We start from the raw sequence: 24,851 nt of genomic DNA on the forward strand, positions 1-24,851 counted from the left end.
CTGGAACAAGTTCATCAATTTTGTGGCGCTCATTAAACTAGGATAGTTTCAATTGGATTTTGGATAAATGTGCAATGAAGGAGTTATCTTGAGGGAATCAAGTCCCGTTTGCTAAATCAAAACTCCTGTCCATTTAGGGCAGCAGCAGATGTTCTCCAATTCAAAAAGGCTAAGGAAGCCTATGAATGAAAATGTTACAGTATGAATACCACAACTTACTAAGTACCTGTGTGCTTGTATGTGTAATCAAAAGCATGGGAAACAATGAAGAATAAAGCATTCAGCAACTGCAAAGATCTGGCGACTGACTTTATTTATTTATTTTAAGGATCACGTGGTCACTGAGTTTCTGAGTCATTTCCTGGAAAGGAAACACCCAGTGACTCAAAACTGAGAAAGTGAAAGTTAACTCAGGTCTTTGGGGCGAGGGAGCCATGGCTGTTGCTGGGCGTCCCGTCCAGAATCTTTGCGATGAAGCCACTTGCTCCATCTGCCTGGAATATTTTAAGGATCCAGTGATCATCGCACAGTGTGGGCACAATTTCTGCCGATCCTGCTTGATCCAGTGCTGGGGGGAATCGGAGGCAGAGGCTTCCTGCCCTCAGTGCAGAGAAAGAGTCCAGAGAAGGGATCTCATCTCCAATCGGCAACTGGCAAACTTCGTAGAAATAGCCAAGAATCTCAGCCTTCAAGAGGGAAAGGAGGAAGGAGGGGGAAAAGGGAGATTCTGTGAGAAGCACCAGGAGCCCCTGAAGCTCTTCTGCAAAGTCCACGAAGCCCCCATCTGCGTGGTGTGTGACAAATCAAAGGAACATGAAAATCACAAGGTGATTCCTCTGAAGGAGGCTTTCGAGGAATACAAGGTAGGAGATCCCTGGATCTTGAGGGAGTGAAATAGCTGTGGATTCTTCTTGGGAGGTTTTATTTTTAATTCTCAGGTCCAAAGCAGACATGGCATGAATTGGTGGTGGTTTATTATGTTAGAAGCAGCCCAGGGGAAGCCTGAGGGCTCCTGGGATGGCTGGGAGGAGGGAGTTGAAGTCTTTCTCTCTGCCAGAAAGGGTTAACCTCATTCCCATCCCCCAGGAAGGTTGCCTTATAAATATTTAGAAACTACAGATGTAAATTCCACATGCACAACTAAGTACATGTCTCCTTTGGCTAGCAGGATGCTGCCTTAATGCCCTGCAAAGCAGAGAGCAGCAAGGGATCAGCTGCAGGGGGGGTGTGTGGCCAGGAATTGACCAGATGGTGCAGGATCCCCCCCCAAAGTATATGTCAGAATCAGATTTTGGAGTGTGGGGGGTGGAAGCACCTACTGGTGGGGAGCACCCTTATTCTGGGGGTGCTGTGGGGCCTGTGCAATGAGGTTTCAGTTTGTGTGTGTGTGTGTGTGTGTGTTGAGGATCTTTTCCCGTCCCAAATGGCGGGAAGGTTCAGAGTAGCATCTGCAAAGACTAGGGGGAAAGGTGACTTTTCCATGACAATTCAGAATTGGACCTGTGCAATTATATAAAAGCAATAAGATTCTCATTATGCTTAAAACTTTTTAAAATGCCTTTTAATCCCTTTTAAAATAATTTACTTGTTCTACTACAGTGGTGCAAAAATGCTCCTGTGCCATGCAATGTCAATAATGCCACAAAATAGTAAAGATAATAGATCATAGAATTGTAGAGTTGCACAATTGTAGAATTGTAGAGTTGGAAGGGACTCTAAGGATCAACTAGTCCAACCCCCTGCAATGCAGGAATATGCAGCTGTCCCATATGGGGATCAAACCAGCAACATTGGCATTATCAGCACCATGCTCTAGCCAGTTGAGCTATCTGGGTGAATCCTACTTAGGTGGATTCTGGCCGCAGCAAGAACTTCTTTGGCCCAGAAATGGAAGAAGCTGCAGCCCTTTAATCTCCCCTGGTGGTCCAAGCACATGTGGGCTCTGGCTACTGCAGAGAAGATAACTGAGAAGTAGCAGAAAACCTGATTTGCCATCTGACACAATTAAGTGGCAAAGCAGCTGGGTCAAGAGGTAGTGGGGAAAAGCCCTAGGCTTGCAGAAGAGGTGTTTGGAATGGGTGAAGTTTTAAGAAGCGCTGCTCTATTCCTGTATCTCTAGCCTCTTGGGCTGACCTCACTATCTCTTTGACGCTCAACTGATACACCCCAGGTTGGATCCGGACTTTCTTCTTCTTCTTCTTCTTCTTCTTCTTCTTCTTCTTCTTCTTCTTCTTCTTCTTCTTCTTCTTCTTCTTCTTCTTCTTCTTCTTCTTCTTCTTCTTCTTCTTCTTCTTCTTCTTCTTCTTCTTCTTCTTCTTCTCCTCCTCCTCCTCCTCCTCCTCCTCCTCCTCCTCCTCCTCCTCCTCCTCCTCCTCCTCCTCCTCCTCCTCCTCTTCCCATGTCTCCCTGGGACCTCAAGATGAGAAGTCAGGCTGGGACTTTCCTGGGAGGAGACAAAGGAGCAAGCATGGCTGCCTTTGCTCTTCTCCAGACTAGTTTGTTGCACTAGAAAATCTTTCCATCCCAGTTCTGCAGTGGTTTTCAACCAGTGTGCTGTGGCACCCTGGGGTGCCTTGAATGATGCTCACTCACGGGTGCTGCTGGCAACACTGTCCTCTTGTCCCTCTTTCCTTCCCTCCCTCCCTCCCTCCTCGGATGCCATCTCTGCCTCCCAAAGGCTTGTGCAACTGTTTGTTGAAGCACATGCAGCAGCCCTGGCTACAAGCTCCGCAGGCAAATGGTGCCTCTGGGGTGAACAGGGGTTTTGGTTGCCAGGAGCTGAGGCGGCCTCGAAGTAAACAAGCAAACTGGTGAGGAATGGACAGACAAGTCCCAGGCCCCTGTGGGGCAGCGTGAGGATGAACCTCTCTTTGGGGCAGCTCAGAGACCAAGAGGAGGACTCCTAAGGAGAGGGGAGAGGAGAGGAGGCTGAGAGAGTACTCCGTAGGGGAGGGTGTTTGAGAAAGGGTGAGAGGCTGCAAGCTCTGCAAACAAGGGGGGACCTAACTGGGATCCTGAGCCCCACAGGGGTGCTGGAGAAAAAATTTAGTTGGTCAAGGGAGTCATGGACCCAAAAAGATTGAAAACCTCTAGACTCTTATTTCCTCCAGTAAAGTGCTTTGCTATTATAGGAAGGCCACCGAGCGCATGAAGCCAGTGTAATATTCATCTCTCTCTGTGTCTCAATCAAACCTGAGTTTTTCCTTTTCTCTTTAGGGACAGATCTGTCACCACCTGGAGATTCTGAGGAAAGAGAGAGAGGAAATTCTGGCCTATCAAGCAGACCTGGACAAGGAAAGCAAAGGCCTCCTGGTGTGTGTCTGTATTGTTACTAGTGAGGGAACAAGCACTTGAAGAATCGAGTCAGGACTGAGGAGGGATAGGGAAATCTGCCCATTTCAGCTTCTCCCCATTTCTCCTTTTTCCATATCAGTTTGTTTATTCATTTATTATTCTGAAAATGAATCAGATGTTAGGGTAGCTACTTCCTTCTATAAATATTTTGATCTGTATTTTACCCTCATAAATACATTTTTTTGTGAACATTACCTGGCTGGGTCAACCTTGAACAATTCAGAGGTGTGAATTTCAAAGGATTGCTCTGTTTTGATTTCCATATTTTTTTCAGGAATAGCAAATAAGGTAAATTCACCTTTGAATGCAGCTAATTTTGAGTACCTCTAGTTACGAACTTAATTCGTTCTGGAGGTCCGTTCTCAACCTGAAACTGTTCTTAAGTAGAGGCATGCTTTTGCTAATGGGATCTCTTGCTGCTGCTGCACCACTGGCACACGATTTTCGCTGTCATCCTTGGGGCAAAGTTCTCAACTCGAGGTAACTCTTTCAGGTTAGCGGAGTTTGTAACCTGCAGCGTTTGTAACCTGAGGCGTTTGTAACTCGAGGTAACAATGTATTTCCCATTGTTGTTTATTATGTGAATAGCAGTCAAGGAAAAGTCTGAGGAATTGTGAGCTGAGAGGGTGGAAGCAGTTCAATTCAAATCCAGATTTACCGTAAATATTACTAAAGTGTTGTCTTTCCGAATGTGCGCTATTGTTCATCTTTAGGAAATTCAGGGAACTATGGGGATAAACTCTGCACTTTCTCCTCATCCACCTCTGTTTCTGTTGGTCTTCCTACACCTAAATGGCCCCAGTCTAAACTGAGGGGTGTTTTAAGTCCATGGATATTCTCTATGAACTATGAACAGCTATGAACTCTGGTTATAATGCCTCAAAACATGCAGGGAATATCCAGTGGGGATTTTATGGAGGCAGGAGAAAATATATTATTATATCCTTCCTAACTTGCGCCAGCAAGTTCTGTAACTTAGCAGAGTTGTTAAACAATCCCCCTTTTAAATTACACAGAGGTTAGCTAATTGCAGACTCATCTGAACCTCACTATTTAGGATTCCTGGTTTCCCTTTATTATATCTGTCACAGTGGCCTGGGTGGGCTACTTCAGAGAAAAGACTCCACACAGCTCCGCATTTTATTGTTTTATTGGTGCTGTGTATTTACAGTGCTTAAAGCAGTGCTATTTACAGAGGTTAACACATCTTATCGGTTTCCTGCAGAACCTCCGAATGGAGATTGGCGCGTTTTTCTCCAGCATAAAAGCTTGGGGAGACCCAGCCTTTTCCCTCGAAGTTTTTTGCGCAATTCCGGAGTAGGTGGGATTGGCCTTCCCCCCTTGCTCCCCCCTTCCTGTCCCTCCTGGGGCAATGGCTCTGCTACCTTGCCTGAGCCTCAGACACCACTTCCTGTTTCTCCACTTGAGTCGGAACTCTCCCTGCTTTCCCCAGCGCTCGGTGATGGGCTGGAGCTCAAGATGGGAGGGACCTCCCGATATCCCCTGTCCCTCACAATATCCGTCCTAAAACAATAGATACAACCATCTGATTAAAGTTAACATAAAACTAGTTTACTTACAACCATCCAGTTCACAATAAGATCCCTGAAGGCAGACTTAGTTTACAGAACAACATATAACTATGTGAACTATCCCATAAGGTAAGGTTACCACTTTGCAACTTCAGTCGGAATGATAGGATTTTGTATGGGGATTGATTTGTAAATCTGGGGAATGTCCCGGGAAACGGGGACGTCTGGTAACCTTACTATGGGAAATAGTCACAGTCACTTCTCCTAACTCTTAGGAACACACAATGGAGAACACAGAGAGCAGAACATGGAGGCCATGTGCTCCTCTACCAAGAACAGGCCACACCCACATTAAGTCACAAGCCAAGGAAGTCTGTTGCAGCTCAGGAGGAACCAGCAAGTTTTCTCCTGAGTGATACAAAACATTCCCAGCATGTGCGTTGTAGGAATGTTGTATTTGACTGCAATATGTTTTTACATCCCACATATCCATGGCTAGGGAAAAAAGCTCCTTCCTTTAGGCTGTAGTACTCTGCAAAATAGAAGTCAATAGAAAGATCAAAATAAATGTTTACATCTTTAGCCACTGGATGTTTCATGTCTCTGAAAAATCAGAAATGTCCTCCCTGTGGAATTCTCATAATTCTCTTCCTGATGTTTTGAAGGCTGACCATCTTCCACACTCAGACTACCTCTTTTCTTGCAGAAATTAACAGAAATGGAGAGGCTTAAGGCTGTGGAGAAGTTCAAAGAACTGCACCAGTTCCTGGAAGAACAAGAGAAACGTCTCCTGAATCATGTGGAAGAGGTGGAGAAGGAGATTGCAGAGAAAAGGGATGAGCAGCTGGCCAGACTCTCCAGGAAACTCTCCTTTCTTGAGAGGATCATCCAGGAGATGGAGGAAAAGTGTCAGCAGCCAGCAAGTGAACTCTTGGAGGTAAGACATTGGCAGGTACAGCCCAAGGCTCCAGGAAAAGGCTGCCTCCAATCCTTTATGTGCCCCTTTCATGTATGCAAGGAGTGCAGGGGCTCAGATGGTGGAGCCTCTAGTCAGGTTTGTAATGGTCAGGAAGACCCAAGAGACCTGGGATGCTTAACTCACCTGAATGCAGACTAGAGATTCTTCTGTGTTATTGATGCAGTGGGGGGGTGATTTTCTGCTCTTTGCTGATGCTTTGTCTCTGAATGCCTTCCAGCTGTGGGGGACTTCGCCTAGGATACATTCAGGCCTCCTTCCAACATGAGCCAGTCTCTTGACCAAGCTTCTCTTCCAGTCCCCTCCACAACTTCTGGGTTGATCCCCCTCCCCATGGATACAGATAGGCCCAAAAAAGTGCTCAGTCACAGCGACCAAAGAGCAAGACAGAGGGACTCATCCAGACTGCTGCTTGTCCCACCCCTTTCCTCCAGAAAAACCCACTGTTTACTGCTGAATGACAGCAAACATCATTGATATTTGCTTTGGAGCAAGGTTTTTCTTGAGGGAAAGTGGCAGGGCAAAGCTACTTGTGTTTTCTGGACACAGGAAAAGCAGAGGTCTGGAGGAGCCCAAAGAAACACTGAGTTGTTTTGTTACCCCTTTGGAGGCATTTTATGCTGCAGGTGCTTCTTTTTTTACTTCCCGAAGGAAAATAGAATTTGAAATGTGGGGACTTCTAAGGGAGACAAATTGGGATAGTGCCCTGGCAGGATTATCCTGTAGGTTTACGTATGTCTGAATTGCATAATGCAAACTGGATTAAAGTTAATAAATTATAATGTAAGACAAGAGATGGGGTGGAATCTTCTCTTGAACCCACAGACGTGAAATTTCCCTAAAATGCTGGTGGATTTTCATAAGGATTTTAAACAATAATGGCAAACTGATGTGGAAATGTGGAGAACCTGATATTGGAACAATTCATAATTTCAGATTGGAAAAATAAAAGCTGTGAGAAACGAAAACTAGCTGATTCCACCATTCTTACCCAAAACCTTGGCATGTACAAGGCAGACTGACATCCAAGGGCCAGGGTCTGAGGGGTCTTCCTAGTGTGGCCTGTGGTGTGCAGTAAATTCCCTTCTCTTTTTCCCTTTAGGATGTGAGAAGCACCTTGCAGAGGTAAGTGGATCTGGCTCATTTCCATTAGCATCACTCCATGAGGCTGGGATGCAAGAACCTAAAAATAGCCCTCCAGGGGTTGCAGGGGAGAGACTGTAGGACTCACTCCCTGCAGCATCTCACAGGTAAAAGTAGAGCCCCCTCTTTTGAACTTGTACCCCCCCCCCCAAATTCTCCCTCCAAGTTTGAAGGTCAACTGCCTCCTCCCTCCCCACATCACTTCACCCAGGGATGGGGGCTCTTTTCTTTCTCTTGCACTTTCTGTTCATGGACTTTGTGGTAATTTCAAATATCTAGAAGAGAAAGTCCCAAAGATGCTTGGGAAGAGCTTAGGACGTACCAAGAGATCTCAATGTCCAACTCGAAGGCCCCCAACTCTGGTAACTCAGCCCCTTTGAGGCGCTTAGGGAGGGAAGGTCTGTTGGTCTAGAATAGGTAGGTTCTTTTTCATGGAAGCGTTTCCAGCGTGAGAGGCTGAAGGGGGTCTGGAGAGTGGGGTGAAAGTCAGGTTGTTTGATGCCTCTGATGGGAGAGTCCAGTTGGGCATGGAGTTGTGTCCTTCCTGGGTGAGAGGGGGGGCAGGAAAGGTGGAGGTTGTTCTCCTTGACCGCTGGGCAGCTTTGGACATCACTCCCATCCTCTGGAGAGGCTCCGGGATGGAGAGATGGCAGGCATTCCACTTCAGCGGTTTGCTTCTTACATCCTGAGACCGTACCAGAAAGTTGTTATGGGGCAGCATCATTGGAAGCCATGGGAGCCCTACAGTGGTGTCGCTTGGGGTTACATCTTGTCCCTTGTGCTGTTTAGCATCCTTACGAAGCCACTGACAGCTGTCCTCAGGGGTTTTGGACTGAAGTCTCCCCAATCTGTGGTGGACATCCTGTTTTATCCCGCTTTTCCATCCCAGTCAGGGCAGGAAGTTGAAATGCTTGGAGGTGGGTGATGGACTGGATGTGAGTCACGAGTTAAAGTTGAATTCTGAAAATGACCTGTGGGGAAATAAACTTTCACTTTGTTCATGTTATTGAGATCTCCTGCAATAATTTGGGAGACAGTGTCACAATGGGGCCATTCATTGTTTTTTCCCCCACCAGGTATGAGAAAAGAGAGAGTCCAGAGAAGCCACTTGCTTTCCCTCCAGAACTGAGGAACAGGATCTTGGAATCCTGTGATCTAAATCACCTTGTAGAAGATGCAATGAAACAATTGAAGGGTAATGAATAATGGCTGCCAGGATTTCACCCTGGGAATTCTATAACTTCTTCAGAACCGAACATGGCTGAAACAGAGTGTAGAACAAAGTCAGGATATTTTTCCTCCCATTTGCATCTGTTTACAATTCTCCGGAACCTCCTTTTCCTTTTGGTTCCCCGTCTACACAATCTGGGTTTGTCCTTTTGGAGGATCTCCTGCTCTGAACGGAGTCAAAGGGCATTAAGAAGCCCCCAGTTCCCCTATGCCTCCTGCTCAGTCTTGTGTCTCAGCAGTGGAGCCAAGGCCTGAGCCGTATCCTCCTCAGACGTCCCCCTGCAGCTGCTATGTCTAGTGCTTCATGTGTCAAATTCTCCTTGGAGTGTTGGTGAGGGAGGTGGGGTGGGTCCCTGTGGGGTGGTCCACGCCTGTTATGGGATCGGCAGGGGTACGATCGGTGGGGTGGGGGTATGTGTGGAGTGGGCTTGTTCAGGGCGGGAGGGGGTTGGTGGTACGTGATCTCCTGTGGCAGCGCGGGTCCCTGGGGAACGGTCTGGTCTCGGGTGTGAGATCTGCGATGTGGATTTTTTCTCTGGGCAGTCTGGTTGGAGGGATAGAGGGGTTTGGCGGTGGGATCCGTGGGGTGGTTGGGGAGTTTGTAGAGGTGTAGGGTTGTTGTGGAGGGGTATTGGTTCGTGGGGGTGGGGGGAGGGATCTGTGGGGTGTGTGGAATGGGGTTGGCTGGGGGAAGGGGGTCACAGGAGGTGGGGGGATCGGTGGGGGTGCAAGTTGTGGGGTGGGTGGGGTTGTGGAGAGGTATCAACCTGGTTCCCTGGTTGGTGTGGGTATCAGGGTCTCTGTGGGGCTTGGTGGGGTGGGGTGGGGTATGGAGTGGGTTTCCTCTGGGTGGGGGGGAGGGATCGGGATCGGCGGGGGTGGGTACTGTGGGGTGTGGGGGGTGGAGAGGGCTTGGATTTTTTGTCTGCGGAACGGCCTGTGGAGCGGCCTGGGTCTGTGGGCGCCTGGGGTCTCAGGCGGCAGTGCAGCCTGTAGATCGGCCTGGTTTCCTGGTGGGTGTGGGTCTCGTGGGCTGTGTGCGGCGGGATCGGTTGGGGGCGGGATCCATGGGGTGGGGTGTGCAGTGGGTTTTCTCTGGGTGCGAGGGGGTCGCGGGAGGCGGAGGGGTCGGTGTGTGTGTGTTCCGTGGGGTGTGATTGTGAGAGGGAATGGATTGGAGGACGGTGAGAGGGAACGGTTCAGAGGACGCTGCTATAAGTGTTGGATCTCATGGCGGAGGTGGGGTTTGTGGGTGTGGCATAGACTCCATGGGGAGGGAGGGGGTGTAGGAGGAGGAGCTGAGGGAATAACGCCACTTGAGGGCACTGTTTTAGTTTGTGGAAAAGTAGGTCTGTACCTGTGCAGGCAAGAGATGTGAGGCATCCAAGGTTGTGCAAACACTCAGGAAGTGGCATGGATCGTTGTGTCCAAATTTCAGGGGGATCGGTCAAGCGGTTACTGAGAAAAGTGGAGCCCACAGTTTCACCATTTTTACATTTATATATATATAGATTTGTAAGCTTGCTTTATGATTGCTGAGTTATAAAGCTTTAGTTATTTTCATAGATTCTTCCTATGTTTTTCTTGTTTTTAATTAATTTTTGTATGATTTAATTAATATTTAATAATTGTACTTGAATTTAAGGATGCCATGTTATGAAGTGTTACTTTTGTATGGAGATTTATTTCAGGTGGAAGAGTGTTGCCCTTACACTTTATATCTTTTTGCTTCCTCAGATGCTGTGTTACACAGAAAACAGATTCAAAAAGGTAAATTTCCAGGGGAGGAACAATTTTACAGGAGGGTTGGGGATTGATATTTCATGGGTGTTGAACCGTCAGTTCTGCAGACTTTGAGACCCCCATCAATGGCGTAACTCTGGGTAACAGTCCTCTATTGGTTTTTGGGTTCTTTGTCTGTCCCATGAATGAACTTGGAGGGGGTTTGAAGGCTTGCATTGGGGGCAGAGCTTGTCCCTGCGAAGAACCTGCACACCAGTCTTGAGTTCCATTCCTGCCTATAGACTATTATCCTGGTTTCCCCCTCGATTTTATAGATTTTGCTTTCTTTCATAAAATTTATATACTGCTTGATTGTAGGAAAAAGCCTCAGAGTCTTACAATATCTTACAAAAGTCCTTAAGGAGAATCTTGCAGGGTCAGTCCAATGTCCATCTTGTCAAGTTCTCATGTATAGGGAACCTCCCTTCCATTTTGTATACCGCCATTTTCTAGTATGGTTTACCATTTCTGAGTTTGAAAGGATCCCAAGGATCATCTAGTCCAACCCCCTGCAATGCAGGAATTACAGCTAAACATGTTAGTTGTTTTCATTTCTTAGGCCTTGTGATAGGCCTACAGTCCCAGGACATTCTAGAATCATAGAATCATAGAGTTGGAAGAGACCACGAGGGCCATCCAGTCCAACCCCCTGCCAAGCAGGAAACACCATCAAAGCATTCTTGACATATGGCTGTCAGGCCTCTGCTTAAAGACCTCCAAAGAAGGAGACTCCACCACACTCCTTGGTAGCAAATTCCACTGCTGAACAGCTCTTACAAGACATATACATATCTTCTATACAAGATCTCAAAGTACTGTATCTGTCTTATTACAAAAGAATTTCAGAAACAGACTGGAAAGAGAAGTTGCTGAACTGTAACTTATTACCAATCTTCAAACCATGGAGAGACCTGGTCTGAATAAAGACATGGGATTCTTATCTCATTATACATGATGAAGCTATCTTTAGCCATCTCACCCCTTGCTTTTTCCTGTAAGACCAATTGCAGTCATAAAGTCATCAACAGCTATCAGTCAGTCAGTCACCCATTCCCACCACCCTGCCGAGTAATACCCCTCCCCACCCTCTCACTATATATAAGGGTCTGGTGACTTCTGTATTGGTGTATCTGAAGAAGTGTGCATGCACACGAAAGCTCATACCAATGACAAACTTAGTTGGTCTCTAAGGTGCTACTGGAAGGAATTATTTTATTTTATTAGGCCTACAGTTGTCGTCTTTGCAATTATTTGTTCTATGATTTAATATTTTGCTTGAAATAAGGAAACAACAGGCGCTATGTTATGGTGATGTTTTGTCAAAAATATTTATTTATTTTTAGCTTTGTAGCCTGTTAAGTCTGTCTTTTTGCTTCCTCAGATGTTCAGTCATTCAGAAATCTTCAGAGAGGTAACCTTTTGAGTTATTTCCCCTTTCCCCCAGGGAACTAGTCTTATGGTATTCAATCCAAAAGAGAAGCATTGAATAAGCAGTCCTTTGTAAAACTGCCCTGCCACCTATCTCCTGTTCCCTGGCGGCAAGCCCTAAACCTCCAAGATGGGAGGGAGGAAGGTGCAGGAGAGACCAAGTGGGTGAGAGAGATGGAGAGCAGGAATAAACAGGCTCCCCACTTAGTGTGATTTTTACTTTTGTGGGCCCAAAACATGACCCCTGCGAAAGTGAGGGGGCACCTATATTTGTTTTTATGTTGTATTTTCATGCTGTGAACCACCCTGAGACCAATGGATGAAGGGCAGTAGGAAAGTGTGATGATATTATTATTATTATTATTATTATTATTATTATTATTATTATTATTGTGAGGGACAGGGGATATCGCGAAGTCCCTCCCCTCCTGAGTTCAAGCCCATCCCCGAGCACAGGGGAAAGCAGAGAGAGTTCCGATTCCAGTGGGGAAGCAGGAAGTCGTGTCCGAGGCTCAGGCAAGGTAGCGGAGCCAGGGTCCCAGGTGGGACAGGAAGGGGCAAATAAGGGGGGGAGACCCATCCCCCCAACTCCGGAATTGCGCAGAAAGAGGAGGGGAAAGAGGATGGGTCTACCCAGGCTTTTGTGTTGGAGAAAGACGCGCCAAAAGCCATTCGGAGGTTCTGAACCCGACTGAACACATAGCTCCGTGTAAATAGCAATGACTTCAGCACTGTAAATACGCAGCACCAATAAAAGAATAAAATGCAGAGCTGTGTAGAGTCGTTACTCTGAAGTAGCCCGCTCCGGCCAACTGTGACAGCAACCTCCGAATCTTTTTTTGGGCTACTTTGGAGTTGCCGGGATGAGTGCGTCAGAGGCGGAGAAATGGCGGCAGATCGCGGAGAAAGCCCAACAGGACCTGCAGCAACTGGCGCTGCAGGCACAGGGGGAATTAAAGGCAGCTAAAGAAGAAACCAAGAAGGTCCAGGAGGACCGGCTACAACTTGCGGAACAGGTGAGAGCGCTTCAGGAAAAAGAGCAGCAACTAAGGGCGGTGGCGGTAGAGCTCCAAAACAAGTTGGATGCCGAGAAAAACAAGGCGGGAGGGGCCCCCCAACTCCAAGTGCTGCCAGGAAGGAGAGCGGGGACCCTAGTAAGCAAGTTCAATGGAGACCCGAGGGAATATCATGGCTTTGAGACTGAGATCGTGTATGCTCTTGAGCTGCACCATGATGAGTTCCCTGATGATGAGCACAGGGTAGCGTTTATTGTGGAACACCTTACAGGGGCAGCCAGGGAGTGGCTAAGACCGTTAATCGCGACAAAAAATCCTTGCATGAAGAATGTCAAACTATTTCTAGAGGCTTTAAAAACTATGTATGCGTCAGATAGCCATATGGACCAGACCAAGGAGGAACTGCATAATTTAAGGCAAAGAACAATGACAGTTCGCGAATATTGGGCGAGATTCACCATGCTAGTGCACAGACTGGGGTGGGAACTGCACTCGCCTCCGATGGAAGCGGCGTTCTACCTGGGGTTGAATGAGGATGTGAAAGATGAGCTCTCGAGAGGTCCAAAGCCCAGTAATATGGATCAGCTGAGCAAAGCGGCTCTGGCGGTGGGGGTGAGACAGGAATCCCGGTGGAACGACAAGCAAGCAACGCGCGCAAAGCGGGCTTGGTTCCCACGGTCGCAGGAGAAGCCACTCCCCCAACAGCCATCTCACGCCATGCCAGGGGCCAGCCAGGACCAGGAACCCATGCAAATTGATAGCGCGCGCGCGCGCGGGCTTTTCAAACCCCAGCGGCGACAAGACGCAAGGAGGGAAGGGGCGGGAATTGCTTTCTCTGCAACTCCCCCCAGCATCTCGTCAGAGACTGCCCACATCGCAGGGAGTGGCAAGGAAAGGCGGGAACGGTTGTGCCCTCCCCCACTGAAGCAGCACCACAGCAGGGAAACGGGAAAGCCTGGTTGCAGGAGACAAGGGGCAGCAGCCAGGCGCAGTCAACAGACAACAGCCCCAGCCCGCCCACCCGCACAGCGCGGAGCAGAGCCAGCCCACCCCTCCCAGAGCAGGGGTGGTTCTAGAAGTGACGCTAACGCTCCCAAATGGCTATCCCCTGACGGTCCTCGCCTTAATTGACAGTGGTGCATCAGCTAACTTCTTCTCGAGAAACTTTGCAGAAGAGCACCAGATCCAGCTTCTGCAGCTGGACTTTCCCCTGCACGTAGCCACCATTGACGGCAGGGAGTTGCTGGGAGGGGCCATCACTCATCAACCCCCCCCCCCATGAGAATGACGGTGGGCAGGCACTCAGAGACACTGGCATTCAACGTCACCACCATCTCAGACCCCCCCATCGTCTTGGGCATGAGCTGGCTGGCGCGCCACGACCCCTCCATCAGTTGGCACCAGAGATGCATCACGTTTGGGTCGGACTTTTGTCTGGAAAATTGCATGCAGCACCAACCAGGGGAGGGGCCTCCAATAGCCACGGTGGCCACCATGCACGTCAAGGGGGGTGAGGCGATACCCAAACCATACTGGGACCTGCAGGAGGTCTTCAGCGAAGCGGAGTCCGACCACCTACCCCCACACAGGTCTTTCGACTGCCAGATCAACCTGGTGCCAGGGGCAACGATACCCCCAGCCAAGCTGTACGCCATGTCAGATCAGGAACTGGAGGATCTGTGTGCGTTTATAGACAAGAACCTCAAATGGGGGTTCATCAGAGAAAGCAAGGCAGCAGGGGGCAGCCCGGTCTTCTGGGTGGACAAGAAAGACACGCAACAGCGCCGTCTTGTGGTGGATTTTAGACGGCTCAATTCAGTGACAGAGCCAGTGGCTTTCCCCATGCCCAGAGTGGACGATCTCCTGACAGCGGCACGCAGGGGCAAGATTTTCACCAAGCTAGACCTGAGGGGGGCGTACAACTTGATCAGGATCCGGGAAGGCGATGAGTGGAAAACCACGATGTTCACGCCTCTGGGCTCTTTTGAATATCTGGTGATGCCCTTCGGGTTGCAAGGGGGCTCAGCATGCTTCCAGGCCTTCATGCACCACGTCCTGGGGTCCCTCCTCTTCAAGAACTGCTTGGTCTTCCTGGATGACATCCTTATCTATTCCAATGACCCAGTGCAACATGTGAAGGATGTCAGGGAGGTGTTGCAGCGCCTGAAGGAGAACCACCTGTATGTGAAGCTGGAGAAGTGCAAGTTTCACACCAGGGAAGTAGACTTCCTGGGCTACAAACTGTCAGACAAGGGGCTGGCGATGGACAAGGACAAGGTGCAGGCCATCCTGGACTGGCACAGCCCCAGGACGCGCAAAGATGCCCAACGCCTCCTAGGCTTCGCCAACTTCTACAGGAAATTCATCAAGAACTTCTCGCGGGTTACGGCTCCCATCACGGACTGCCTGAGAGGCAAGCAGAAGTTCAGGTGGACACCAGAAGCGCAAGCAGCGTTCGAAAGCCTCAAGAGGGTGTTTGCTTCAGACCAAAACCTGTTCCACGTGGTGCAGGATGCGCCCCTACGCGTGGAGACAGATGCTTCAGACAGGGCTTTGGGCGCCATTTTGCTGCAACTGGATGCCAACAGAGAGTGGAGAGATCCTGTGCCTTCTTCTCCAGAAAGCTGACCCAACCAGAGCGCAACTAGACGGTGTTTGATAGGGAACTTCTTGCGATCCACGCTGCTTTCCAGCACTGGCGACACTTCCTGGTGGGCGCCAAGCACCCCATCCAGGTGTGCACAGACCACAAGAACCTGGAGTTCTGGAGAACAGCCAGGGTGCTCAACCAGCGGCAGATACGGTGGGCAGAGTTCTTCTCGAACTTCAACTTCTCCATCCACTACATCCCGGGGGAGCAGAATGTCAGGGCGGATGCCCTCTCCCGCAAACCAGAGTACATGGAGCAGGAGTTGCCACCAGCACCCAGGCACATCTTCCCCCCATCAGCATGGTCCTGCGGAGCAGCAGTGGTGAGCGAGGCAGAACTCACAGCACTGACAGCAGCTGATGTGTTTGCCACCCGCATCTTCAGAGAACTGAGAGGGGGGGAGGGAGCAGGCAAAAGACTTTGCAGAACGCAGGGGGCTGCTTTTCTACAAGGGGGCACTGTACCTGCCCACCACCCAGCTTAGACGTAAGGTCCTCAAGCAGATGCACGACAACCCAACGGCGGGTCATTTTGGAAGGGACAAAACCGCTCACCTAGTCATGAGACACTTCTGGTGGCCAGGGGTGCGGGAAGATGTTAGAGACTATGTACGGGGCTGTGACACCTGCCAGCGGGCAAAGGTAGTCAGAGCAGCCCCAGCAGGATTGCTGGAGCCCTTAGCCACACCACACAGGCCGTGGGAAGTGGTGTCCATGGACTTCATCACGGACCTGCCGGCGTCCAGGGGCAAGACCGCAGTGTTGGTGTGGTGGACCTTATGTCCAAAATGTGCCACTTTATACCGTGTGCCAGGGCGGTCTCTGCAGAAGAGACAGCCAAACTGTTTGTTGACCACGTATTCAGACTGCATGGATTACCTTTAAGGGTTATTTCGGATCGTGGCCGCCAATTTGTTTCCAGGTTCTGGAGGCGGCTCATGAACCTCCTGCAGGTGGAGGTCAGCTTATCGACGGCGAGACACCCACAGACCAATGGACAGGCGGAGAGGGTCAACGCCATTCTGCAGCAGTACCTAAGATGCTACGTCAGCCAGAGACAAACGGACTGGGTGGATCGCCTGCCACTGGCAGAATTTGCCTACAATAATGCAGTGCACGTCTCCACAGGGGTGTCGCCCTTTAAGGCCAATTATGGGCGCGACCTCAGATCTTTCCCGGAGAGGGAGGGGGAGGAGGAGGAGGAGGGCCCACTGGCAGAGGATTGGGCAGAGGAACTGGAGACGGTGCACCAGCAGCTCAGAGAACACTTGGAGAGGGCCAAGGAAGCGTACAAGAAGGGGGCAGATCGCCACAGGCGACAAGGGGAGGTCATCAGGGTGGGGGACAAGGTTTGGTTGTCCTCGGAGGGCCTTCCCATTAGAGGGAGGTGCAAAAAGCTGGCGCCCAGACGGCTGGGCCCCTTCACGGTCACGCAACAGGTCAATCCGGTGGCCTTCAGATTGGCACTACCAGAGGACATGAGGGTGCATCCAGTGTTTCATAGATCGCTGCTGTCGCTGTACAGGGAAAGCAGCAGGCTCCGAGACAGCGAACAAACCCCCGAGGGAGGGGGGGAGAGGGAAGGCAGGGAGCAACTCAATGAGGCCACGGCCATCCTTGATTCACGGAGAGGGGTGGGGGGCCTGGAGTACCTCATGGCATGGGAGGATGCTCCACCGTCACAGAATGAATGGGTCCCAGCCACTCAGATACAGGAGGAATTCTTGGTGGAAGAATTTCATGCCCTCTTTCCCCACAGACCCAAGCCCTGGCACATGGAAAGGGAGGGGGAGGGGAGGGGGAGGAAGTACTGGAGAGCAGTTCACCATGGGGATGGGAAGCGGAGTTTGAGGAACCAGAGGAAGAAGTATGGGCGTCGCCGAGATCCACCCAGTCAGAGGAAGAAGCAGACTGGCAGCACATTTTTACCCCCACCAGCTCTGACGCCACGGACTTTTTGGGATTCCAGTCCTCCCAGGCGGAAGGGGGGGGCTCGCAGGACTGGGGGGAGGTGTTCACACCAACGGGCTCGGAAAGTACTGAGTTCTTAGGCTTCCAGTCGTCACCGACACCTGGGGGGGACCTGGGGAGGGGAGAAGGGGAGCTTGGGAGGGGGGTGGATGTGAGGGACAGGGGATATCGCGAAGTCCCTCCCCTCCTGAGTTCAAGCCCATCCCCGAGCACAGGGGAAAGCAGAGAGAGTTCCGATTCCAGTGGGGAAGCAGGAAGTCGTGTCCGAGGCTCAGGCAAGGTAGCGGAGCCAGGGTCCCAGGTGGGACAGGAAGGGGCAAATAAGGGGGGGAGACCCATCCCCCCAACTCCGGAATTGCGCAGAAAGAGGAGGGGAAAGAGGATGGGTCTACCCAGGCTTTTGTGTTGGAGAAAGACGCGCCAAAAGCCATTCGGAGGTTCTGAACCCGACTGAACACATAGCTCCGTGTAAATAGCAATGACTTCAGCACTGTAAATACGCAGCACCAATAAAAGAATAAAATGCAGAGCTGTGTAGAGTCGTTACTCTGAAGTAGCCCGCTCCGGCCAACTGTGACAATTATTACTATTACTACTACTACTACAGGGGGGCCCTCATCCCACGCCCCAACCAGAGGTCACCAAAGACCACAGATATTGTCTTGCAAAAGAAGATTCACTATTTGAAAGAGAAATCATTCAAAATAAAAGCAATCTGCTATCCAGAACATATAATCTACTACTGGGATGGGACTTATTTCAAGAAGAGACGACAGAATCTATGATTAAATGGTCCCAGGATCTCGGTCAGACAATACAAATTGACCAATGGGAGAAATTATGGAAGCAGGATATAAGATTTACGGCTTCTTATAATATAAAAGAAAATTTTATCAAAATGTATTTTAGGTGGTATTTAACACCTGTAAAGATGGCCAAAGTATATAAATTAAAAAATAATTTATGCTGGAGATGTAATGGGGAACCTGGCACATTTAAACATATGTGGTGGACGTGTCAAGAAATAAAAAAGTTTTGGTTAATGATTCATGAAGAATTAAAGAAAATGATGAAAAAATCGATAAAGAAAAAACCAGAGATCTACCTATTAGGTTTATTAAGTGAAGAGATCCCCCCAAAGAATAAGACAGTGTTCTTGTATGCGTGCACAGCAGCCAGGGTTCTAATAGCTACTCATTGGAAGACATCCAAAATACCAACAAAAGAAGAGTGGATAAACAAGCTTAGTGAGTATTTATTAATGGCCAAACTTACAGCAGCCTTGAGAAATCAACCGAAACAAAAATTAAGAAGCGAATGGGAAAGTTATGATGAATATATAAAAAAATACTTTTTAAAAGAGGGCATGCTCACATGCTTAGAATAAAAAGATATGAAGGGATATAAAAATAAAGAGTGGAGATATAAGATAAGAGTGATAGAGGAATACAGGAAAGACAGAATGCATGCAGAGAATATATGTAAGCGATGGATTATATCTATAAAATTGAAGCTGAAGTGAAAATAGAAGTCGGGTAAATAAAGGAGGGAAGCTTGTGGGGTAGGGGGGTAGGTGTTGGGGGGTGATTGGTATTTGGTGAAATTTTGTTTTTTTTTTTGTTTGCTTTTATCGTTATTATTATTTATGGATATTACGGATTATTCTTTATGTTCATTGGTTTACAGATTATTTGTTTATTGTTTATGTTGAATTGTATTAAGATTGATGCTCAATAAAAATAATAAAAAAATAATAAAAAGACCACAGATATTGTCAGAGGAAAGCAGCTTCTCTCCTCTCCTGCCTCTTTCAATTCTCTCTTTCCCCTTCGCTAACACAGAAGAGATGAGTAAAAGGTTTACTGGGTGGTTTTTCCTCTTACAAAATGCCTGGGTTGAGAAGAGGGCAGGCACAATACACATTGAATATAAGAAAGTGGAGAAAACTGAATTAAAAACCAACAAGGAAGATATTTATTCTGATGAAAGTCTGCAAGGAGGAGTCTTGCATGTGATGCAAAGAAATCCCATTGATCTGAAAGGGAATCTGGGGTTTTTGGTTGTTGTTTTTTTTAACAAGTTGTCTGTTTCTGTCTCTTGGCTGACTCTACCTAATATTCTCTTTTCCTCATCTTCTCCCCAACAGCAAATGTCACTCTGGATCCAGACACAGCCCATTCAAAACTCATCCTGTCCGAGGATCGGAAAAGCCTGAGATTGGGAGACAAAGAGCAAGTTCTGCCCGACAATCCTGAGAGATTCAGCAGCTGCCTATGTGTGTTGGGACGTGAGGGATTCACAGCAGGCAGACATTTCTGGGAAGTCAATGTGGAAAGTGGGGAAGGGTGGGGTGTGGGGGTCGCCAGGAAGTCTGTGGAGAGAAAGGGCCTCTTCCCCTTAAGCCCTGAGGAGGGTGTGTGGGCTTTGGAGAAGTGGGGAGATGGGTACTTGGCCTCCACCTCCCCTGATGACTCTCTTCTGTCCCTGAGGGAAAAGCCCAGGAGGATCCGGGTGACTCTGGACTATGAAGGGGGACGTGTGTCTTTTTCTGACGCTGACTCAGGAGCCGAACTCTACACGTTCTCAGGAGCCTCGTTCTCTGGAGAGATCCTCCTCCCTTTCTTTGGTATGTGGGATAATAAAACCCCCCTCAGTATCTCCTGAGGAGACTAAATCTGCCTCTCAGGCCCAGCAGGAGTTTCTCTCCAGACCAGAGTGACCGATATATAAAACATTTACCTGCCAAGAGCACATTGGGCATTTTTTCAAGGGGACCTTTGAGAGTATTCATTCCAGTGAAAATCAGCAGAAATAACAAAACTGGTCGAGAACCGTAACAATAAACTAAACAAAAGAAAACAAAAATGCGTTGCTCTTACTTTGCATGTCCCTTTTCCCAGAATTCCCTCTGCAGCTTACTTCTTAAAGAGACAGTCACACTTTTAGGAGTCCTAATAAATTTCCTCACCTTCAATTTTGTTTTCCTTTTGAGATGTCTGATTTGGCAGAGCACGAGACGTAATCCCAGCCCCACGTTTAGCAAATGTTTCCTGCACTTCGGGGGGTGGGACTAGATGACCCTCAGGGCCCCTCACAACTCTGCAATTCTAGGAAACCTTCTTCTCCCCCACAATACCCTATGCAGCTGTGAAAATACATGCATTATTTTTATTAACAGAGGACTAAAAAATGAACGCCTTCACCCACGTCAGGCAGGATAGCTCCTTGGTCTGGAAACCTTAGATAAGAAGAAAATGTAAAAGAAAGTGCTTGTGCACTTAAGTATGCCTTGACGGACATGGTATGTATTAAATCGTCAACAGTGCCATTCAGGTACCCATTATTTCTTAACCTGTGGCTATGCAACTCTGGAAATTTCATTTGCAGTCTTGCCCATTCCACCACGCCTCTGAATTTGCCAAAGAACTCTTTGCCTTACAACTTGTCTGCAACAGTTACTAGTTCTCATCCGAGGAAGAAAGAAGAAGCTGTCCAAGCAGACTTGTGTTAGCCACGCAGTACCAATGGCCTAGATTGTGGGGTTTGGGCGGGATATCTCTTCTAATTTTACAAAAGCTTCCCAGTCCATTTACCCCAGGCAAGTAGTTCTTTCCTTAGCCTTCCTTAGTTTTGTTGTTTAGTTGTTTAGTCGTGTCCGACTCTTCGTGACCCCACGGACCATAGCACGCCAGGCACTCCTGTCTTGCACTGCCTCCCGCAGTTTGGTCAAACTCATGTTCGTAGCTTCGAGAACACTGTCCAACCATCTTGTCCTCTGTCGTCCCCTTCTCCTAGTGCCCTCAATCTTTCCCAACATCAGGGTCTTTTCCAAGGATTCTTCTCTTCTCATGAGGTGGCCAAAGTATTGGAGCCTCAGCTTCACGATCTGTCCTTCCAGGGAGCACTCATGGCTGATTTCCTTAAGAATGGATAGGTTTGATCTTCTAGCAGTCCTTAGTTTACACTCTATTGAATTTTGCTCACGTACATTGGACTATGAACTCACTCTGGCTCATAGGGGATTCTGCAGTCACTCCACCAGGAACCATTTTCTGGCTTCTAAAATATATTTATGTGCAATGCATGAATACCTCTATAGACTTTCTGCATCTTTTGGGCGTGTGTGTGTCTCTGTGTTTTATTTTTTTTTTAGCAGCTGGTCCCAGTAAAGCACCTTGATGCCCATGTTTAATGGATATCCATGAATGCTTCTTTCCAGGAGAGAAAATTTGGCCCTTTTAATTTTCTTAAGATAAGATATCTTTATTGTCATTGTCCCCTTGCGGGAACAATGAAATTAATTGGTTGCTACATCCACTCAGATAAAGCATTCCACATAATCCAAAATTACTACAAAACCTAATTAAAGACAGTAAATTTTCTTGCTTGGATAACAATGGTTTATATTGCATTGCCTTCTTAACCAAACTGATGCCATCTAGTTTGCACCAAGAGATTTCCGTTTTGAGGCCGTGAAGTTCTGTTTACAAAAGGAGGCCATCGGTTTGAGGGAAGGGATCAGACATTGCTTCTCCAAGCCTTAAGTCATTTTCTGTTTGATTTCCAGCGGGTCGAATCCAGGCAGAACAATGGCACAAGAGCTGCCACACACCTGTTGTCTGGCTGATCTTCCTTACCTTTATTATTAATCCCACTTCCCCACCCCCAGAAAGAAAAATATGTGCTTGATGTTCCTCCAAATCTGCACGATTAATTAAGCCATTGAACTCAGGGGAGGGGAGGGATTTTCTCGGGACTGACAAAATGCCATGGGGGTTATGATGCCACGTGGCCACCTGCCACGGATGCTTTCACTGAGATTCCTGACTGCAGGGGGTTGGACTAGATGATCCTTGGGAGTCCGTTCCAACTCTACAATTCTGTGATTCTATGATGGCAGGCACCTACCCAGCTGGAGTTTATGGACCTTAACTGAAGGTGTTTTGGGAACGTTTGGGATTCTTTGTCTGGCTGTTATATTGTCTGTGAAATGCATGCAATGCAGACAGCGGCGGAGGCGTGCGAAAGGCTTTAGCTGAGCTGTTTTGGAAGGTTGGGAAGGAAATAGCGACCAAGCAAAGAGGTTGGGAGCGTAGCTTGGAAGTGATACGCTGTCTGCGAACTGTATACCGTCCTGATTGGCTGAGGCGCACCAGTATGCAAATATAGGGTTCAGTTGTCCGTTCTACCCACCTAGGCTTGGCGGGTTTAAACAGGGTGCAAGGGTAGCACTTTATCCTTGAGGTTTATGTGCTGCTTGGTGCGACATTGAAGAGGAAAAGGGACACACACACACCCGAGCTCAAGGTCTCATGCCCGCGTGTGCGTGTGGGGGGGGGGCGGACCTGGGCTCTGGCTTATGTGCCACCCCCCTCCGTTTCGTAACACGCTGGTACTCCTAGAACCCCTCAAACAGCTGCATTGTCTGCCCGGTTGTTTCTGCGCTGAATTGAGGGTGTTCCTGGCCGTGTTTCAAGCGGTGCTTCCCAGAGTGGGCGGTACTACCCCCTGGGAAAGGGGAGGCGTGGGGGTGGAAATGACCGCCAGACTTGGAAAAGCTAGCCTCACTGAGACTCTTTCCCTCATCTTCTCCCCAACAGCAAATGTCACTCTGGATCCAAACACAGCCCATCCCTGTCTCATCCTGTCCGAGGATCAGAAAAGCCTGAGATGGGGATACAAACCTCAAGCCCTGCCCGACAATCCTGAGAGATTCAGCAGCTGTCTTTGTGTGTTGGGACGTGAGGGATTCACAGCAGGCAGACATTTCTGGGAAGTCAATGTGGGATTTGGGGAAGAGTGGACTGTGGGGGTCGCCAGGAAGTCTGTGGAAAGAAAGGACTTCTTCTTCTCCTTAAGCCCTAAGGGAGGAATCTGGGCTGTGGGGAAGTGTGGAGTCATGTACATGGCCTTCACCTCCCCTCTTTACTCTCCTCTGTCTCTGAGTCAGGAGCCCAGGAGGATCCGGGTGACTCTGGACTATGAAGGAGGATGTGTGTCTTTTTCTGACGCTGACTCAGGAGCCGAACTCTACACGTTCTCAGGAGCCTCGTTCTCTGGAGAGACCCTCCTGCCTTACTTTGATCTGAATGACATTAAAACCCACCTCAGTATCTCCTGAGCAGACTAATTGTGCCTCTCAGGCCCAGCAGGAGTTTCTCTCCAGACCAGAGTGACTGATATAAAAAACATTTACCCACCAAGACCACGTTGGGCAGTTTTTCAAGGAGACCTTTGAGAGGATTCATTCCAGTCAAAAGCAGCAGAAATAACAAAACAAAAATGGGTTGCTCTTACTTTGCATGTCCCTTTTCCCAGAATTCCCTCTGCAGCTTACTTCTTAAAGAGACAGTCACACTTAAGTATGCCTTGACGGACTTGGTCAACAGTGTTAATGTGTTAACAGTGTTAATGGATTAATGGATATCCATGAATGCTTCTTTCCAGGAGAGAAAATTTAGACCTTTCCCTTTTCTTGCTTTAATAACAGTGCTTTATATTGCCTTCTTAACCAAACCGATGCCATCTATTTTGCACCAAGAGATTCCGTTTTGAGGCCGTGAAGTTCTGTTTACAAAAGGAGGCTATCAGTTTGAGGGAAGGGATCAGCCATTGCTTCTCCAAGCCTTAAGTCATTTTCTGTTTGATTTCCAGCGGGTCGAATCCAGGCAGAACAATGGCACAAGAGCTGCCACACACCTGTTGTCCGGCTGATCTTCCTTACCTTTATTATTAATCCCAGTTCCCCACCCCCAGAATGAAAAATATATGCTTGATGTTCCTCCAAATCTGCATGATTAATTAAGCCATTGAACTCAATGGGAGGGATTCTCTCAGCATTGACTAAATGCCATGGGGGCTTTGATGCCACGTGCCACCTGCCACGGATGCTTTAGCTGAGATTCCTGCCTTGCAGGGGCTTGGACTAGATGATCCTTGGGAGTCACTTCCAACTCTACAATTCTGTGATTCTATGATGGCAGGCACCTACCCAGCTGGAGTTTATGGACCTTAAGCGATGGTGTTTCGGGAACGTTTGGGATTCTTCATCTAGTTCTTATATGGCGGGGCTTTGTCTGTAAAACACATGCAACACAGACAGCCCGTGCCCGTCTCTGCTTTCTGACTCGAGTGGTAAATTACACTCAAAAGATCCGATACCCTGCCTTCTCTGGCTGGGAACAACCAAAGGCAGCGCTAGCTAGTGGTTTCAGTGTTGATGATTATCGTCTTGTCTGCCAGTTGTGTGTGCCTGATATGCTGTTATATCAAATATACTTTTGATTTAATAATGCTAAAGAGTTTTTGTCCCAGCTGTTCAGGAGCTCTGCCCCAGGTCTCTCTCTAATAAGAGTACTAGAAGCATCTGCTACATTACCTTGATATCTCGCCTTTTCTTCAAGGAGGTCCTCGCAACAGCAACAACCCTGTGAAGTAGGTTAGGCTGAGAGTGAGTGACAGGCTGAAGGTTACCCAGCGAGCTTCCTGACTGAGTGGGGATTCAAACCCTAGTCTCCCAGGTCCTAGTCCTGCACTCTAACCACTGTACCACACTGGCTTTTTAATGCAGCATTTGTCCTAATTAACTTGCAAGCTTACACAGTGGTGCTTTTTTCCTGCCAGGTCATCGTTATAGAAAAAGTGCATTGGGGGTGGGTTTATACAGCTTCATTTGCACATCATTCCATTTTATTTATTGTTCTGTGTCATTGCACTCTTGCCATCTGAAGGCACCCTCTTGCGCAAGAAGAGGGTTTTATTGGATTTGAT

At 48.4% G+C, this 24,851-nt stretch overlaps 1 protein-coding gene across 5 annotated transcripts; it reads left to right on the plus strand.

Annotated features, from left to right (window-relative positions):
* Nucleotides 1–284: 284 nt before the first annotated feature.
* Nucleotides 285–24,380, plus strand: LOC118081281 (zinc finger protein RFP-like). 5 transcript variants are annotated; one of them, XM_088664087.1, is made up of 9 exons: nt 285–863; nt 3,217–3,312; nt 5,593–5,823; nt 6,965–6,987; nt 8,082–8,200; nt 9,973–10,005; nt 11,399–11,428; nt 19,228–19,439; nt 22,882–24,380. In XM_088664087.1, the coding sequence occupies exons 1-9, from the start codon at nt 435–437 to the stop codon at nt 23,200–23,202; spliced, it is 1,494 nt and encodes a 497-aa protein (XP_088520213.1). In that variant the 5' UTR covers nt 285–434; the 3' UTR covers nt 23,203–24,380. The 5 variants fall into 5 exon arrangements, with proteins under 5 accessions (XP_088520213.1, XP_034963599.1, XP_088520214.1 ...); XM_035107708.3 differs by lacking the exon at nt 22,882–24,380 and having other exon boundaries at nt 19,228–19,946; XM_088664088.1 differs by lacking the exons at nt 11,399–11,428; nt 19,228–19,439 and having other exon boundaries at nt 22,682–24,380.
* Nucleotides 24,381–24,851: the final 471 nt, after the last annotated feature.

Source organism: Zootoca vivipara, chromosome 2 (assembly GCF_965207765.1).
Source record: "Zootoca vivipara chromosome 2, rZooViv2.hap1.1, whole genome shotgun sequence".
In the NCBI taxonomy this organism is placed as follows: Eukaryota; Metazoa; Chordata; class Lepidosauria; order Squamata; family Lacertidae; genus Zootoca; species Zootoca vivipara.